Source organism: Trachurus japonicus, chromosome 4 (genome assembly GCF_045865225.1).
Source record: "Trachurus japonicus isolate A0001 chromosome 4, Traja_1.0".
NCBI classification, from domain to species: domain Eukaryota; kingdom Metazoa; phylum Chordata; class Actinopteri; order Carangiformes; family Carangidae; genus Trachurus; species Trachurus japonicus.
The window spans coordinates 33193316-33213124 of record NC_140910.1 but is presented as its reverse complement, the minus strand read 5'-3'; the positions used below and the strand labels follow the sequence as shown (position 1 = coordinate 33213124).

The 19809-nt window shown below is 42.7% G+C and overlaps 1 protein-coding gene across 2 annotated transcripts; it reads right to left on the bottom strand.

Moving 5' to 3' along the window:
* Positions 1-346: 346 nt before the first annotated feature.
* On the bottom strand, positions 347-18308 carry pik3r3b (phosphoinositide-3-kinase, regulatory subunit 3b (gamma)). Of its 2 annotated transcripts, none has more exons than XM_085775239.1 (9): positions 18034-18308; positions 9025-9202; positions 7721-7819; positions 6107-6287; positions 5004-5129; positions 3732-4051; positions 2405-2479; positions 2119-2289; positions 347-978 (listed from the first exon to the last, which is right to left on the bottom strand). In XM_085775239.1, the coding sequence occupies exons 1-9, from the start codon at positions 18152-18154 to the stop codon at positions 771-773; spliced, it is 1479 nt and encodes a 492-aa protein (XP_085631365.1). In that variant the 5' UTR covers positions 18155-18308; the 3' UTR covers positions 347-770. The 2 variants fall into 2 exon arrangements, with proteins under 2 accessions (XP_085631365.1, XP_085631366.1); XM_085775240.1 differs by lacking the exon at positions 18034-18308 and adding an exon at positions 13727-13920.
* Between the last annotated feature and the right edge of the window lie 1501 nt (positions 18309-19809).

Below are 19809 nucleotides of genomic sequence, written 5' to 3'. Positions count from 1 at the left end.
TACATGGAGGAACAACAGGAAGCGTCCGTTGTCTTGTAATAATGCTACATCTTTTTTTGTTGCTTCTCAAACGGAGAGAGGGACAGAAACAAGACACTTGACATCATCATCATCATCATCATCATCATCATCATCATCATCATCATCATCTTCATCATCATCATCATCATCTTCATCATCATCATCTCCTCTCCCATTTACCACAAACAGAAAAGAAAAAACTTCGGGAGAAAACAAAAAGAAGGAGAACAAACATCTGAGACATGAAAACGACTCCAGAACAAAAAAAAAACAAAAACTTGTTTCCATGGGAATGTTTCGTTTGTTTCGTTTTCGTCGTCATTCGTGTGTTTTGTTTTGTTTTGTTTGAGTTTCTGGTGAAGAGTCTGAGCTGGAGTTTAGGTAGCAGCGCGGTCAACCTGAAACTCTGAAGTTGCCTACTCCGTTTCCTTCCTTCTTTCCTTCCTTGCTTCCTTCCTTCCTTCTGTCGCGTTTATGTTTTTGTCATGGTTTTGTAGGTTTTTTTCACATTCACAAACATTTAAAACTTCCTTGTGCAAATCAAGCAGTCTTTAGAAAGAATGCCCTCCGAAATTGTTCTTGTAAAAATATATATAACTCCAAGGTGGCTGATGTGTGTGTTGCAGCAAAGTGTTTTTACTTTGTTTCTCTTATCGATCTGACGGGTTTGATCCTGTACGTCGTCAACCACAACGTTGGTTTGTAGTCTTGTCTCTCTGTGTGTGTGTGGCGGTGTGTGTGTGGGGGCTTCATCTGCGTCCAGAGGAGGGCATCATCATGTGTGCGTAGACGGGGAAGGCCAGGCGGACGTTGAGCGAGTCGTTGTGCTGCACCAGCGAGGTCTGGTGGTAGTGCAGCACCAGGTCCTTCAGGCTGCTGTACAGGTTGTACGGCTCCGCGAAGCCGAAGCCGCGCGGCGTGCTGTAGATCACGCAGTGCTTCACCTCGCCCTCAACCCTGACGGAGGAAATGGAGGAGACAACACAACACTGGTTAGTACAGCAACAACATTTACATTGGTTTCAGTCTGCTTTGTTTACTTTTAATGAGTTCAACAAGTGATGAAACAGTTTAGTTTAGTTTTGAGTTTTGAGGAGTTGACTAGTTTTTATTTAGTCTTAGTCTTAGTTGTAGTTTTCCAGGTTTTAGGAGAAAGCCTCTGTCAGACCTCTGAAGATGAACTTTTCCCCTTTTAGTTGCATCCATCCCATAATGTTCCCATCAGTCCTCATCAGGTTCCATTCACTTTTATCTACCTGTCGTCCCATCTCTAAGAAAACTACAACTAAGCTGATGTTATCTGACTCTACTTTACTGCATTTTAGCATCGAGACCTGGAAGTCGGATTTAGTTAAAAAAACAAACACAGAAAACAGAAAAAATGTTTTTTAATTTTTTTTTAATTTCAGTTTACTACATTATTTTTTCACTGCCAGTCTTAGTTTTAGTTAAGTATAATAACCCTGGAGGAGACATGGTGGGCGTGGGGGCCAGCCAGGTCACATGAGTTGAGACAGTGAGGAGACAAACTGCTCTGATTGGTTCTGACCACATGGGAACAGGAAGTCGTTAGAAACTCTGGACTCATTGATTAACTCTACGTGTGGAAACACAATCGACTCGTTTCACTGACGAATCACTGACAGGACGTTTTTGATGGAACTTGAACCTTTAATTCTTGAGAAATCTTTTTTTTTTTAAATCCAAAATGACACAACAGGAAGTGGAAACTGAAGCTACCGTAAAATCCTCAACCAGACTCTGGTCTCCTGGACTGGTCCGGGTCTTGATCCAGGTCTTAGTTAGAAGTCTGAGCTGCTATTGGAGGGTTTACGGTAGCTACATAACTAACGAGCTGCTCCACCTCTGTCACTGACACTGACCTGGTGACATGTTCACTAACAGCTCTGCTCACTCTCTACATGTGTCCTGTCCTGTCAGATTGTCAATAAAGGTTCATTTGAAAGCTCTATAAACCTGTTTAGCATCAATGCTAAGGAGGCAGAAGAAGCTCCTGGACCTTGATGGAGGAGGAGGCAGAACCAATCTGACCTCCAGTGTTTCCTGTGTGTGTGTGTGTGTGTGTGTGAGACTCACATGACGGAGCAGGCGTAGCAGCCCTTCTTGCTGCTCTCCCGGATCAGGAAGGCTCCGTCCGGTTTCCCTAGCAACAGCTCCTCTGCCTGAGTCCGGTTCAAGTCGCCCACGAACCAGCTCTTCTCGTCGTAGTGAGGAAGGTTCTCGTCTTCCTCGCTCACAAAGTAGCCTCTGCACCGGAGAGAGAGAGAGAGAGAGAGACAGAGAGAGAGGTAGAGGATGAGCAGGGACCAGACCAGACCAGACGTCGTCATGGCGTCCAGCTGCAGCTCAGACTGAAACTCACTCGTCTGTGTTGTCGTTCTTGATCCCCAGCCAGTCGTTGATTCGTTTCTGTCGAACTCCTTTGTGATTGAGCCAGCTGGAGACAGAGAGAGAGAAGAGCCAATCAGAACCATCGTCATGTGAGGATGTTTAGCAGATTATCTGACTGGTGTTGATAATAAATCAAGATTTAAAAAGACACTAAAGAAAGAAGTTACAGCTGTTATTAATTATATTTTGAGTAACTTATTACTTGTTTTTAATAAACCAGGTTATTTTAAAGGTTTTTCATCCTATTGTTTGACCTAATTATAAGGGATTGTTGTTGATAGTGTGTAGTTAATTATTCGATTATTTTGATCGTCTTGTGATTTAAAGTTGTTTGTCTTTAAACAGACCACATGCACATAAAAGCAAATAAACAAATACCGATCGATCACAGCTGATCGATTGGGCGTGGCTTCACTTTGCTTCACAAAAAAAAGAAAAAACTACAACTCTAGTGTGAAGATGCGTTTAAAGGGATAGTTCAACATTTTGTCAAATTGGCCCATTGCCATAATCCCTATAGTCATAGCAGTAGGTTTGTTACCTACAGCTCTGTTGAATAAACAGCCCGTCCCTATTCATTATTTGGAGGAAGCGTAGCGTAGCTCGAGTTTTTACTGTTGCAAATTTCCTTGACCTTAGGATCTTTTAAATTCCTTTATTTGTTTTTTACCAAGCAAAGCTTCTGTCCTTTTTACTTTACACCTCTCTTTTAGAACTGATAATGCCGACTACTATGGTTCTGATGCTGCAATGCTGCTTCGTCTGTATGTCTATTGCTTGTAAGTCTGTCACTGTACTTATTGTATTGTTGCTATACGGCTCTATGCGCACTTTTGCCCAAGACAAATTTCCCCTTTTGGGGACAATAAAGTTTATCTAATCTAATTAATTGTCGGTGCAAGCTATTTTTAGAACGGCGGAGCAGAGCCGTGAGCTGCTCAGAGCTATGCTACGGAGGCTCATTATGGGATTTCTTGGTTTCCCTCATTAGACTCATCAAATACACAATCCAACAACTCCACAACGCTCTGGTGGACAAGTTGTGAGCTGCACATTCACCACGCTATGAGATAATAACACAACGTTACCACACAGAGTTGTTTTAGAGGGAAATTCATGTAAAACCACTGATGCGCGTTGCCTTCAGGGACAGTTTTTCATCGAACCTACTCCTAAAACTATAGGGATTATGGCAATGGGCCAATTCGCCAATGTTGAACCATCCTTTAAGGACCGGTCTGATCGGTGTTTCTGGTGGTCTCCTGATTTTAAGCTCCGCCCCCCCAGTAGCTACTTACACGAGGTACTGGTCCCTGATCTTGCGCAGCTGGATGAGGTCGGGCTTCAGGCTGTTCATCTTCTTGTCCGTCTCGCGGTTGTCCATGGCCTGCGTCTTCAGGTCGGCCTCCAGCCGCTGCTTGCTGTCGTGGATCTCCCCGAGCCGAGACTTGAGCTTCTCGTAGTTCATCATGATCCTCTCGATCTCCTTGTCGTTGCCCTCGCGGCGGAAGCGCTCGATGTAGTCTTTGCTGTAGCGCTCCTGGGTGTGGCACTGCTCCTCGAAGATCTTGATGGTCTCGTTGAAGGCCTCGATGGCCGTGCGCTTCATCTGGATCTCCTGAGAGGAGGAGGAGGAGGAGGAGGAGGAGGAGGAGGAGGAGAAGAGAGTGAGTGGACGGAGGAGACGCCTGGACCTGTGTGTGTGTGTGTGTGTGTTGTTATAGTCTAATGGACATTAAAATGTTTTCATTAAGTCTTAATTATGAAAAACAAACAACAATCAGTGTCAGGACCTTGAGCTCAACTCTGTACACGAGAGAGAGAGAGAGAGAGAGAGAGAGAGAGAAAACTGAGAAAGAAAGAAAGTAAGACAGCAAAAAAGAAAGAAAGGAGGAAGGAAGGAAAGACAGAAAAGAAAGAAAGAAGGAAGGAAAGAGAAAAGAAAGGAAGGAAGGAAGACAGCAAGAAAAAAAGAAGGAAAGACAGAGAAAAGAAAGAAAGAAGGAAGGAAGACAGCAAGAAAAAAAAGAAAGAAACGAGGAAGGAAAGACAGAAAAGAAAGAAGGAAAGACAGAGAAAAGAAGGAAGGAAGGAAAGAGAAAGAAAGGAAGGAAGGAAGACAGCAAGAAAAAAAGAAAGAAAGAAACGAGAAAGGAAGGAAAGACAGAGAAAAGAAAGAAAGAAAGAAAGAAGGAAGGAAGACAGCAAGAAAAAAAAGAAAGAAACAAGGAAGGAAAGACAGAAAAGAAAGAAGGAAAGACAGAGAAAATAAAGAAGGAAGGAAAGAGAAAAGAAAGGAAGGAAGGAAGACAGCAAGAAAAAAAGAAAGAAAGAAAGGAGGAAGGAAGGAAAGACAGAGAAAAGAAAGAAAGAAGGAAGGAAAGAGAAAAGAAAGGAAGGAAGGAAGACAGCAAGAAAGAAAGAAAGAAAGAAAGGAGGAAGTAAGGAAAGACAGAGAAAAGAAGGAAGTAAGGAAGGAAGGAAGGAGAAAAGAAAGAAAGAGAGAAAGAAAGAAAGAAAGAAAGAAAGAAAGAAAGAAAGAAAGAAAGAAAGAGAGAGTGTGAGCGTACCTGTGAGGTCTTGGTGTACTCCTCGTACAGCCGGTCGTACTCTTTGCTCTTCTCCTGGTACTGGTTGTGATATTCCTGTAGCTTCTTCCCCACAGCGTCGATGTTGTCTTCCTTCACCAGCTGGTCCTGAGCCCAGACCGGAAAACAACAGCGTTAGAAACTAACACAACTCTTTTATTTACATCTAAACGTTACTGTTTCCCCCCCGTTATGACGCCGTTATCGACTGTTACTGACATTAAAAAGCAGCGTTACTCAGCGAGTGAAGTGAATCTGCAACAGAACGGGACCCAGAGCGGGAAAATTGGAAAACGACGATGCAGTGTTTTCATGCAGACGCCAAAACAAACACAAAACAGCTGATTAAAGTGTCACATCCAAATTTTGCCCCTAAAATTTGAGACAGTGCAAGTAAATGTTTCATCTACGTGCACATGTGCAACCAGTACATTTTGCTGAGGGTTTTTTGTTTGTTTTGTTTATTTTTTAAACTCAAATAATCTATAATCTGTCATTCCAGGTGTCAGGTCAAGGTTTGTGAGGATCATGAATGAAAAGGAAATGTTACTATTTGCTTTGCAAGTCGATTTTCACTCCTAAAATGTGAAGCTAGGAGCCATTTTGATCCTGGTAAAAGTAAAGGTTCATCATCAAACTCATCAAACTCATCAAATACACAATCCAACAACTCCACAACGCTCTGGTGGACAAGTTGTGAGCTGCACATTCACCACGCTATGAGATAATAACACAACGTTAGCTCACAACTTGTCCACCAGAGCGTTGTGTTATTATCTCATAGCGTGGTGAATGTGCAGCTCACAACTTGTCCACCAGAGCGTTGTGGAGTTGTTGGATTGTGTATTTGATGAGTTTGATGAGGGAAACCAAGAAATCCCATAATGAGCCTCCGTAGCGTAGCTCTGAGCAGCTCACGGCTCTGCTCCGCCGTCTAAAAACAGCTTGCACCGAAAATTAAAGGTAACGAACCTACTGCTATGACTATAGGGATTATGGCAATGGGTCAATTTGCCAAAATGCTGAACTATCCCTTTAAATCAAGCCAGAACAACCTGACAGCGTGTGTGTGTGTGTGTGTGTACCTGCTGGAAGCGGGAGATGGGGTACATGAGCTTGACGTCCAGCTTGGTGTTGTACTGAGCCAGAGACTCGTGTCTGTAGTGGCTGATGAGCTCCACCACCGAGCCGAACGTCAGCGGGTCCGAGAAGCCGTACTTCCCGTCGCGGTGGTAGATCTTTATCAGCTTGTTGTTCCCGCCTTTCCTGGAGGGAGAGAGGGAGAGAGGGAGAAATTAACACATACTTAATACAGAAAACAAATACAGAAAACACATACTTGATACATACAGTACAAACAAAACATCCAAGACGAACACCTAACATGCATTACCAGCTCCTACATTGAATCACTACACAACAAGGATGCCAAGACCCAATTTACAGATATATTAATGGTCAAAATTACGATCGAAATAATAATCTCTTAAACCCTATTCGCACGGGATTAGTATTACCTGAGGACGTCTGGTGATTTGTAAATGACCCCCCCACGTCGGATAAGTGAAGTCTGTATTTTTACTCGAATTTACTGACGTTAAGGCTCCGATATGACGTCAAAGCTGCACGTCGTAACATCCGCTTCCATGTGCGAAGCAAATGTAAATAAAATGGTCAAAATTACGATCGAAGTAAAGTTGTTTACAACAGAAAACCAGCATAAGAACAATAGTGACGGACGAGAGTTTCGCTATATCTAATTTTTCATGTCACTCTATCACCGTTTAGACTAATCTGATGTTTGTAAAGTTTATAAAACCAATGACTGGACAAACATTACTATTTATGTGTGCACATTTTTGTAATTAGTCATGGTTATCATAGATTAGCCGGGCTAACGGTTAGCTACCTGTTTAACTTTAATAACTCAGTGGCTCAATAAACGCTCCATGAAAAAATATTTTCTCCAGCGGATATCTGAGTTCCAACATGACTGAGCTAACTGGAGTAGTTTCATGTCCCATAACGGGAGGGTTTTAACAGCTGACGTCCTGATGCTAGCTTAGCTACTGCTGTTAGCTTTGTACCGCCGTTAGCTTAGCTGCCATTAGCTTAGCTACCGTTAGCTGTCCCTGTCAGCTGAGCCACTGATGCTTTCTAGACACTGTGATTCCCCCAAACTGAATAAATACAACACATAACAACACAAAGCACACACACAGAAACAGTGATGTTTCTTCAATCATTTCAGATTTGTCTAAACGGTGATAGGGCGTGAAAAATATGATATAGCCTATAGCTAAACTCTCCTTCGTTACTATTGATCTCATTCAAATTACGTGCTGGTTTTCTACCCGGAAGTAGAATGTAAACAACAAGGTGATTCGGTCTATAATCTCTTAGTTTCATTTTAAAACTAACCATATTTCTTTGTTGTATAACATAATTTGGATGGTCATTCCACTCCTTCATAGCTCTACATAAAACTGGACACTGAGAAAGTAACCTCCAGCAGCATGTCCAGTTGAGGAATTATGTCTGTTTGCACTAAAAGATCATTTTCTATAAAAAATATATGGCATTTTAGTTGTTACAGTGAACATCCAATCAGACAGCTCCTTGTCAGCTGATTGGTCAGTGAGTATGTGTACCTCAGAGTGAGTGTGTAGTGATTGGTCAGTGTGTGTGTGTGTGTGTACCTCAGAGTGAGTGTGTAGTCTCCCTGCATCTTGGTGGAGGCGTCCCGCACCAGGAAGGTCCCGTCAGGCATGTCTCTGAGTTTATCATTCACCTCTTCCCTGAAGGAGAGAGACGGAGAGAGGGAGAGAGGGATGAGGTCACTGTGTGTGTGTGTGTCTGTGTCTGTGTGTGTGTGTGTGTGTGTGTGTGTGTGTGTGTGTGTGTGTGTCTAGTAGATGTGTTGATCATGTGACTGAAGCTGTTCACTCTCTACTGATACAGATCACAACAGGAAGTGTTTCTGAGGACAAGATAATGCTTTACTTCCTTCCTTCTGTCTTTCCTCTTTTTTCCTTTCCTTCCTTCCTTATGTCTTTCCTCTTTCTTCCTTTCCTTCCTTCCTTATGTCTTTCCTCTTTCTTTCTTCCTTTCCTTCATCCTCTCTTTCCTTCCTTTTGTCTCTCCTTTCTTTCCTTCCTTCCTTCTTCCTCTCTTTCCATCCTTCCTTCTGTCTTTTTTCTTTCCTTCCTTCCTTCCTTCCTTCCTTCCTTCCTTCCTTCCTTCCTTCCTTCTGTCTTTCTTTATTTCCTTCTGTCTTATTTCTATCATTCCTTCTGTCTTTCCTTCTTTCTGTCTTTCTTTCCTTCCTTCTTCCTTCTTCCGCTCTTCCCTTCTGTCGTATTTCTAGCGTTCCTTCTGTCTTTCTTTCTTTCTTTCTTTTGGTCTTCCTTTCTTTCCTTCCTTTTTCCATTCCTTCTGTCTTTCTTTTTTCCTTCTTCCTTTCTTCTGTCTTTCATCCTTTCCTTCCGCCTTTCTTTCCTTCTTCCTGTCTTTCTTTCTTTTCTTCCCCATTTTGTTCCTTCTGTCATTTTTCTTTCCTTTCTTTTCCCTTCACTCTTTCTTTTCTGTCTTTCCTTCCTCTTTCTTTCTTTCTTTCTTAATTTCTTTCACAATAAAGTGAGAGACCAGTCAAGGACACTTCCTGTTGAGTTTTTAGTTTTTTCTTTGAGTTTGTAGCATGTCTTTGTGTTTTCTTTAAGCTGAATACTGATTTGTTTCTGTTTCTTTCTTTCTTTTCTTCTCCCTTTCCTTCTTTATGTCGTTCATCCTTTCCTTCTGTCTTTCCTTTCTTTCTACTGTCTTTCTTTCTTTCCCAATAAATTGACGGACCAGTCCGGGAACACTTCCTGTTGTGTTGTTGTGGAGTTTTTGTCAAACTGATGCAGTTTGTAGGATGTCCTTGTGTCACTTTCTTTAAGCTGTATAATGATTTGACCCTTCAGAGCCACCGTAGTTCTCTCTTTCTTTCTCTCCGTCCTCTCACCTGGATATGTCTCCCCAGTACCACTCGGCCTCCTGCAGCGAGGCCCCGGCCCCTCCCCCGTCCTTGGCACCGCTGTTCCCCCCTCCTCCTCCTCCTCCTCCTCCTCCGACCCCGACAGACGAAGAGGAGGAGGACGAGGTCGTCGTCTGCTGGGGCTTCGCCGGCTTCGGAGGAAGAGCTGGAAGAGAGGAGAGGAGAGGAGAGGAGAGGAGAGGAGAGGAGAGGAGAGGAGAGGAGAGGAGAGGAGAGGAGAGGAGAGGAGAGGAGAGGAGAGGAGACGTTAGGACTCGACTGAGCACAAACAGTTGGAGCAGGAAATTAATTAACTTCATTGTCGAGACGTGTGAACGAGCTCCGTATGTAAATATCTGCAGCTACAGAATCTGTTTCTGTATCTGCAACACGGTGCCGAGCGCGTTATTAATCACAGTGACAAACACAGCTAGGCCATACATCATCACAGTAATTACTCTGTCTGTCACACACACACACACACACACACACACACACACACACACACACACACACACACACACACACACACACACACACACACACACAGAGAGACACATAAACACTGTCTTCTTGTGCCGACGCTCTGTTTTCCCACAGTTTTCTCCTGTGTTTGAACTCATCCTCCCCCTGAGTTCGTCTCATTATCATCACTGCTGCTAAAATGTTATTTTTAATTCATGGTTCGTCCTCAAAATCAAAACTCTTGTTACTGTTTTAATTTCAGCAATAACTGTCAAGACTTTCATTATTTACAGTAATCATTATTTGTACCTCTGGGTAATTAATTTAAGAGTTTTGTACCTCTGCATTTTATTTTGAAAAAGTCTGCGTGTTATTTTGGCAGAAGCACACGGCCCATTTGATTGATATATATTTTAAAAAGTCTATGTTTTGTTTAAAGTAAAAGGTAAAAGGTATTGTAAAAAGTAAAAATAGCTATTTAAAAGTTATAATTTCATGAATATTATCATATGTAACCTGTTATATTTGGTTAATCATTTCAGACCTGTGGTCACCTGTGGTCATTTTGTAATAAAAGTAAAAGAAGACCAAGGACAAAACACGAGTTATAGCTTCAGTGTGCTTCCTGTCAAGCCTTTTCAGAGGGCTGAGAATTTTAAAATCCAAACAATAACCAATAATAATCAATAACAGATCAAAAAAATGGCCGCTAACTTTGCAGAAACTTCAGCTTTAAGTGTGTAAACCTGGTTCACACACATACACACACACGCAGCAGCAGCAGACCATGGTTTACAGGTCTCCAGTCACATCTGGATACAGTTTAAAGAACAGAGGTGTAATTACTAGAGAGCTCCTACATCACAGTCAACCATCACACACACACATACGCACACACACACACACACACACACACACACACACACACACACGCTGCACTGTAAAAAGTGACAGGCGGTTAAATGGTTAACGTTGACCAGCTGCACAGAATAACATGATGATTTCAATATTCAGCTGTCTTCAGTGTTTCTAATCGCTTCATTTAAAATGTGTAGAAATTAGAAAATAAAATAGAAATGATATAAAATTCATGAACACAAGTCAACATCAACTTCTAAAACAGAAGTTAAAATGAACTTTTCAGGTCTTTGTTTATGTCTTTCTTTCCTTCCTTCTTTATTTGTTGCTGTCTTCCTTCCTTCCTTTCTTTTCTCTTTCCTTCCTTCCTTCCTCCTTTCTTTCTTTTCTATTTCCTCCCTTACTTCTTTCTTTTCTGTCTTTCCTTCCTTCCTCCTTCCTTTCTTTCTTGCTGTCTTCCTTTCTTTATTTTCTCCTTCCTTCTTTCTTTCTTTCTTTCTTTCTTTCTTTCTTTCTTTCTTTCTTTCTTTCTTTTCTGTCTTTCCTTCCTTCCTCACTTTCTTTCTGGCTGTCTTCCTTTCTTTATTTTCTCTTCCCTTCTTTCTTTCTTTTCTGTCTTTCCTTCCTTCCTCCTTTCTTCCTTCCTTTCTTTCTTTTCTCTTTCCTTCCTTTCTTCTTTCTTTTCTCTGTCTTTCCTTCCTTCCTGCTTTCTTTCTTTCTTGCTGTCTTCCTTTCTTTCTTTCCTCTGTCTTTCCTTCCTCACTCCTTTCTTTCTTACTGTCTTCCTTTCTTTCTTCTCTCCTTCCTTCCTTCTTTCTTTCTTTTCTCTGTCTTTTCTTCTTTCTTGCTGTCTTCCATTGTTTCTTTCTTTCTTTCTTTCTTTCTTTCTTTCTTTCTTTCTTTCTTTCTTTCTTTCTTTCTTTCTCAGTTTTCTCTTCCTTCCTTCTCTCTCTCATGTACAGAGTTGAGCTAAAGGTTCTGACACTGATTGTTGTTTGTTTTTCATAATTAAAACTTAATGAAAATATGTTAATGTCCATTAAACTATAACAACACACACACACACACACACACACACACACACACACACACACACACACACACACACACACACACACACACACACACACACACACACACACACACACACACACCTGTTTAACCCTCTGATCAGTGTGTGTGTGTGTTGTTCACTTCCTGCTGACGAGCCGTCGTCACAACACAACACACACACACACACACTGGACACACACACACACACACACACAGTCCAGAGGAATGTACGGAGGCAGCTCGTCTTCCTCTCCCTCCTCTTTGTTCTCCTCCACCCTCCTCTACCTCTCATCACTTTTTCCTCTCCCACTCTCCCCCCTCCTCCTCCCTCCCTCCCTCTCCCCTTCTCTTCCCCTCCTCCCTCTCCCTCTCTCACGTCACCATGGCAGCCAGTTGCCACGGCCAAAAACTGTCATTCTGCAGCTGCACTGTTCCCCTCCGTCAGCACTTTACACACTCTCACACACACTTATAGGCTACACACACAGTTATATACACACACACGTGTACATGTACATGTGCGCACACACACACACACACACACACACACATGCACACACGCACACACACTGTGGAAATTCACTTTATATTTTAATAGAAACTTTTGCAGCAGTAAACAGAAGAGTGAAGAAAGTTAAAGAGAAAAACTCAACAGTGTGTGTGTGTGTGTGTGTCTGTGTGTATCTGTGTGTGTGTGTGTGTGTCTATGTGTATATGTGTGTGTGTGTGTGTGTATGTGCATGTGTGTGTGTGCATGTGTGTGTGTGTTACACCTGGACCACACAAAGGACACGGCAGCATCACACAGGACAATAGGTCCGTCACCGCGGCTGCAGCATCACAGTCGCCACTGATTCAAACTCATCAGATCTTTATTGAATCTGCTGCTTAAACCACAATGTGACTAATGTGTGAAAATGCAAAAAAAGGAACAAAGCCACAAGATAAACAACTAAAAGTTTTGCACATACACACACACACACATACACGCACACACACATACGTCCTTTGTTGCAAAGCTCCATTGACAAACTTGAGACGTTAAATAACAAATAAAACCCTCCTCTGACGCTGGCATCAATACTTCTGATCTGGCTTTTATTTATTTATTCATTTATTTATTTATTTATCTATTCATTTATTTTTAAAAAACATCTGTCCATCTCCGTGACAACCGTCCGTCCACATCCACACAAAGAAGAGAAGAGGAGGAGGACGTGAAGAACTGGTCATGTGACTCCAGCGTAGTGACACAAATCTGAGGAAAAATCACGAGCAACTACAGCGAAGGCGACGTGAACAAAGGCGACCGTCAGTGCAACTCCCCCCACCCCCTCCTCCTCCCCCTCCTCCCCCCGCTCCTCCTCCTCCTCCTCCTCCTCCCTCCCCCTCAGCAGACAAAGGAGCAGCGCTCTGCCACACACACACACACACACACAGAGCGATATCACTTGTCATCACACACACATGCAGAAACACACACACTTTCCTGAACAATGACCATTAGCACCAACTGACACACACATGCGCGCACACACACATGCATGCACACAAAGCACCAGTGTGAGTCTCACATCCCATCCAGCTTTAACAACATGAACAGAAGCCACACGTGCACGCTCCAGCTCCAGCTGATCGTCACATGCAGGCAACAACAAAGATCTTCGCTGCAACAGGACGAGTTCCCACTCTGCAGCGACAATAAAAACTCCACAAAGAGAAACGGCTGCTGTTTCCACAACAACAGCTGCTGCTGCTGCACATCTGGATCACATCAGGACCTGCATGCATGCACCAGAGTGTGTGCATGTGCATGTGTGTGTGTGCATCTGCAGCATGTGGGTGTGTTTGATTGTCACACACACACATGGAGACAGCTGACAGCTCCAGGTTTCTCTGACACTCACTATACAATCATTGTTTTAAAGAAAAACTCAAAGTGACAACATGTGGAAACAGCTGCACATGTGTTGCGTTGAGACTTTCTGACTGTTGGAGCTCAACAACTACACAACAACAACTATAACTACACAAAAGCATCAGGGAAACAACACACACACACACACACTGACACACACACTGTGCAGACTTTAGGTCATGTGCCGTGAACTGAATAATGACAGAGCACAGAGCTGCAGTGACAGGACAAGAGGGAGGAAAGGAAGGAAGAAAAAGAAGATAAAAGTGTAAAAAACAATGTAACTAGATGGATGCAAACTGGAGGGAAGAAGAGGAGAAGAAAGAAAAGAAAAGAAAAGAACAGAAAGAGACAAAGAGAAGAAGGAGAGCAGATCTGTCCGGTTCAGTCTCTTACCGTCCTCGAACATGGTGCTCTCCGTTAACTGCATGGCTGCCACTCGTCTCTCAGCTGTTTCCCTCCTCCCTCCTTCTCTTTCTCTCTCTCTTTCTCTCCCTCACTCTCCACTCTCTCTCTCTCCTCCTCCTCTACCTCCTCCTCCACTGTCGCCGCCTCCTCCCTCTCTCCTGCTCTCCGCGCTCCGTCGGACTGAAGACAAGAGCGAGCGAGGCTGATCCTAAAAAAGACGAGCACGACGCTCTAACTAATCCCTGCACGGAGGCACGCCCCCTCGGCCAATCAGGAGGCAGGAGGGGGGAGGAGGAGGGGAAGAGGGGAGGGGGAGGAGGAGGAGGAGGAGGGGGTTAGACCTCACAAGAGAAAGAAAGAAAGAAAGAAAGAAAGGAGGAAAGAGAGGAGGAAGGTGGAGTTACAGTGCAGCAGCATCAGTGTTGTTAACCCTCCTGTTGTCCACCTGGGTCAAGGAAGGAAGGAAGGAAGGAAGGAAGGAAGGAAGGAAGGAAGGAAGGAAAGAAGGCAGGAAGGACAAAGGGAAAGATGGGAGGAAAGAAGGAAGGGAAAAAAGGAAGGAAAGATAGATGGCGGGAGGGAACAGATTGGGTCAAATAGGAAGGAAGGAGAAAGGGAAGGAAGGAAGGAAGGAAGGAAGGAAGGAAGGAAGGAAGGAAGGGGAAAAGGATTGTGGAAAGAAGGAAGAGAAAAGGAAAGAAAGAAAGAAAGAAAGAAAGAAAGAAAGAAAGAAAGAAAGAAAGAAAGAAAGAAAGAAAGAAAGAAAGAAAGAAAGAAAGATGGAGGGAGGGAGGGAACATATTGGGTCAATTGGGTCAAAAAGGAAGGAAGAAGTAAGGATGAAGGAAGGAAGGAAGGAAGGAAAAGGGAAGGGAAAAAGGAAGGAAGGAAAGAAAGAAAGATGGAGGGAGGAAACAGTTTAGGTCAAGGAAGGAAGCAGGAAGGAAGAAGGGAGGAAAGAAGGAAGGGAAAAGGAAGGAAAGAAAGACGGAGGGTCAATTGGATCAAAAGAGGTAGGAAGAAGAAGTGAGGACGAAGGGAAGGAAGGAAGGAATGAAGGAAGGAAGGAAGGAAGGAAGGAAGGAAGGAAGGAAGGAAGGGAGAAAGGAAGGAAAGAAGGAAGGAAGGAAGGAAGGAAGGGAACAGGAGGTTTAAATCAACAGGTCGCAGCTCAGTGTGTGTGTGTGTGTGTGTGTGTGTGTGTGTGTGTGTGTGTCACAGCAGCTGAACTATCATTGAAACAAAACAACAACAACAAAAAAAACATCCAGGAATCAAATCTGAGTCTCCGTGACAACAGATGCGTCTCCACGACAACGATGCCCCTCCTCCTCCTCCTATCTGATCTGATGACTTCAGTGACATCATCACCACACAGCCACCTGTCAATCAAACCTCTGCACCGTCTCTACACTGCTTCCTGCTGCTCTGCCTCTGGATTAGTCACATCATTCATATTATGGGATATTGATTATTGATTATTGATTATTGATAATTTATTATTGAACTGCGTGAACTGCAGAAACAGAGACGTGTGCAGAGCAGCGACGTCTCACTCCTCTGCTTCTCTGCAGCTCCTGTTGCATAACGAAGCAGCAGAGAGAGAGAGAAAAAAAAAAAAAAGTTGCACGGGAATCAAACACAGAGATCGTATCGTGTCATCAGGGAGGGGGGGGGGGTGGGCGGCGTTTGCTGTTTTCACGCTAGAACAAAGTCATGTCCACATACCAAACACTACAACACACACACACACACACACACACACACACACTCCTCTAACGGTGACGATGCCTCGGTGGTTTTCCATTGAAAGATGAGACTCATCATTAACACACACACACACATGAAGTTGCCCGTGGAAACGCTGGCGTTGCCCTCCTCCCCTGGGGGAGAAGAGGGGAGGGGGGGGATGTGGTGCCACTCCACCTGTGCTAATCACCCTGCACACAAAGGCAACACACACACACACACACACACAGACGGACAGACGTGCACTCTAACCGTCACCGAGCCGCTCACGTTTCAATTCCAGTGTAATAAATATTATAATGAACATCTGCAGGACGCTCTTTCTTTTTCTTTCTTTCTTTCTTTCTTTCTTTCTTTCTTTCTTTCTTTCTTTCTTTCTTTCTTTCTTTCTTTCTTTCTTTCTTTCTTTCTTTCCTTCTCTCTCTCTCCATCCCTCCATCTTTGCCTCTCATAGCTTCACACAGATGAACTGTCAGGTGTCAGACAAAGACTCACACACTCACACTCCTCTCTCTCTCTCTCTCTCCCGCTGCATGATGATGATGATGATGATGATGATGAGACAAAGACATGCAGAGAAGCTGTCAGTGATGTAACCGATGACTGGTGAGTTTGCACACACACACACACACACACACACACACACACATAGATATTTAAAATGCATGTAATATCTAACACAGCGTCCACAAATGAGACGAGTGAAAGCAGCAGAGTGATGCTCTCAACTTCTCACACCAAACTCCTCACACACACGTTCACTATGACACACACATCCATATTATAATATTATAATCCTGTCAGTTTGTTTGTAAATGATACATTTGTTCTGTAAAACATTTTATCTGGATAAAAAAAGAAAAAAGATGAAATAAAAAGGTTAAAAAATAAAAAAAAAAGCAACACACTTGACTGAGTTAACCAGCTCTCTGTCTCATGTAGAAGCTTCAGAAGAGTCAGTGGCTCTGAGCAGAAGTCAAGGTCCAGAGGCTGAACCACACCGACACAGAGCACAAAGTGTGTGTGTGCATATGTGTGTGTGTGTGTGTGTGTGACATCATCATAAGCATCCACCACTGAGTCCATTCAGGAGAAGAAAGAGAAGAAAAGAAAAGAAAAGAAAAGGTGTAAAGTTCAACTGAAGCTGCTGCTGCAGAACGACTTCAATGATAAACCTGACGACACCGAGAGGACGCACAACTCAACCTGAGGGAGTGTGTGTCTGTCTGTGTTGTGTGTCTGTCTGTGTGTGTGTGTGTGTGTGTGTGTGTCTGTCTGTGTGTGTGTTTTATTATCTATGCCACAGCTGAGACACAATAATAAAAACACAGTGACTTCATACAGTAAGACATCTGAATGGACAGATGGAGAGAAGAGAGACAGAACAGAGGAGAGAATAAATGGAGGGAGGAGGAGGAGGAGGAGGAGGAGGAGGAGGGGGTCAAATGACAGTGGCACAATTGCTGAGGAATGAATGAATGAATGAATGAATGAATGAATGAATGAAGCAGCAGTATTCAGACAGTTGGAGTCATAAAGGAAACACAAAGAATTAAAGAGTTATGGCTGCGTGTCACTGACGGCCGTTATGGGGATAAAATGCTCCGGAGCTTTTTATTCTCATTACACCCCCTCACCCTCTCACCCCCCTCTGGATGGAGCCGTTTGTATTTCAGAAAGTCAGTCAGTGGGTGTCAGATGTTTTATTTAGAAGAATAAAAAGCAGGAGGAGAAGAGAAGAGAAGAGAAGAGAAGAGAAGAGAAGAGAAGAGAAGAGAAGAGAAGAGAAGAGAAAACGTGTCTGCAACTGTGATTTCAATAAGTCCGGCTGTGTTTAATGTCATGTTTCCTGTTCATTTCTCATGTGAAATCATTAGCAGATGTGCACAGAGAGCTGAGCTGCTGCTGCTGCTGGTGGTGGGTAGCCTACTTCATGATGGGACTGGGCTATTGTCTGGAGGAGGAAGAGCTGCTGCAGCTTCTGAGTCAAAACCAGAATAAATGACAATAGATAATAGATGGTTTCAGCTCAGGTTACTGTCATGTCATCATGTCATGAACTGACCTTTTTTATTCTCAATGGTTTCTTATTTCTAATGGACCTCTGTTTGGGATGTGCCTTTAATAAAGTATCTATCTATCTATCTATCTATCTATCTATCTATCTATCTATCTATCTATCTATCTATCTATCTATCTATCTATCTATCTATCTATCTATCTATCTGACACACAAAATGTCACTAAATCAAAGGTCTTTTATGATTATTATTATGATTCAACTCCTCAGTTTTCCTGCTGCAAGACCAAAAAAAACAAAGAATACAAATAAAGCTAATGTCAAACACACTAAAAAAGGGTTAAAAAAATGTCTCCATGAATGAGCAGACAGACAGACAGGAGGGGGGAGTGTGGGGTTTTCTTTTTTTTAGCAGCAGCAGCGAGATTTGCGCTTTTAAAAAAAACTTTCCCCCGATTTTTGAACGAGACCCTGAACACAACACCTCCTCCTCCTCCTCTCCTTCCTCCTCTTCCTCCTCTCTTACCTGGCGGTTGGTCCATCTCCAGGTAAAATATGAGCTCAGTGGAGTAGGGCATCATCACCTCCCTCCAGTCTCCTCCGTCCTCTCCGGCTGAGTCCGCCGCGGTCCACACCGTGTTGTACATTAGTATTATAGAGGTGGGTTTACAAAATAGATATAAAAAAAAAGACAAAAAAAATCTTCCTCCACAGAGAAAAAAAAGCTTATATATAAAAAAAATAAAAAATAAAAGCCAGCGTAGCGTAGATAATAAACCCGTGTGGATCTATCTGTCTACTCTGAAGTCCTGGATCTGAATTCCTGCTTCAGACTGGAATAAATAGACGGAGCACCATAATAATAAAAACCTTAATAACTTCATGAAGGCTCTCTGTGTATATACATATATATATATACATACATATACATATATATATATATATATGTGGTATATAGCGTCCTGGAGAGTAGAAACCAGCTCTACATCTCAGCTCCTCTCGCTCCGTCTCCTCCGCGGACACCGGCGGCTCGACAGCGGCATTTTAACTAGAAGAAGGAGAAGAAGAGGAGCTCCGACACCGAGGAGGAGGAGGAGGAGGAGGAGGAGGAGGAGGAGGCTGGACTGGACCATTCTGCTGCAGCACGCAGGGGTGCACGCAACAGTGACACAGATTTTTTTTTTAAAGAAAAGAAAAAAAGGAAAACACGTATTTAAAATCCTAGAGAAAAACTCACAGGATGATGATCAGTGTTTTATAACTCGAAGAAGGTTTTAATTTATTATTTGATGCTCTGTTTCTGTTTCTAACCGTGTTCATGTCGGATCGTGTCACCCCCCCCATCCAGACTCTCTCCGGCCAACCGGCCTGTCTGTGTGCGCATGCGCAGAAGCGGTGAATTCTTTAAAAGCCAGTAGGGAAATGAGCAGAGACTCAGAGAGGTTGAGTCCGGTCAGGGCTTCACCCAATGAACTGCACCACACACATGAAGTTTACCTCTAAACTTTAGGATGGATGGATGGATGGATGGATGGATGGATGGATGGATGGATAGATAGATAGATAGATAGATAGATAGATAGATAGATAGATAGATAGATATCTGCCATTCTATCTATAGCCTAAGTTTAACTATATTCATATTATATTATATAAACTTCAGATTGATAGAACAATGGATATAGAATGATAGAACAATAGATAGATAGATAGATAGATAGATAGATAGATAGATAGATAGATAGATAGATAGGATGATAGATAGATTCTAGATAGGTAGAAGTTATTAAGTTATTATTATTTCAAATGTCATGTAAAGAAGTTTGGACATCCCAATAAATACTTAGTTCTTTGTTAAGAAATAATAATAAATCTTCTATTTATAGATAAAGGAGATGTAATTGTACATCCTACACAAACACATCAATCTTTTAGTTTTTGCATAATAATATGATAAGCACTTATATTCATATGTTAGTATTTCTAAATAAAGAACCATATATTTAATGGGGTGTCCAAATGTTGTCACATAACTGTATATATAGATGTATAATATACAATATATTACATTTGTTTGTGGCTGAAGGTTCATCATTTACAATGATGTTGGAGTTGACCAATTAAAGTCCAGAGGGTTTATTTTAAAAAAGCTGCAGGTGGACGCTGCAGAGGAGCACATCAAGAGTTTTTAGTATTTATTGTATGTTTTCATCAATTTATTCCAAAGCAGACTTTCCTTTTTCTTTTCCAGAGAACACCTGAGTGGTTTCACATGTGTGGATGAACTTCCTCTGCCTCACAC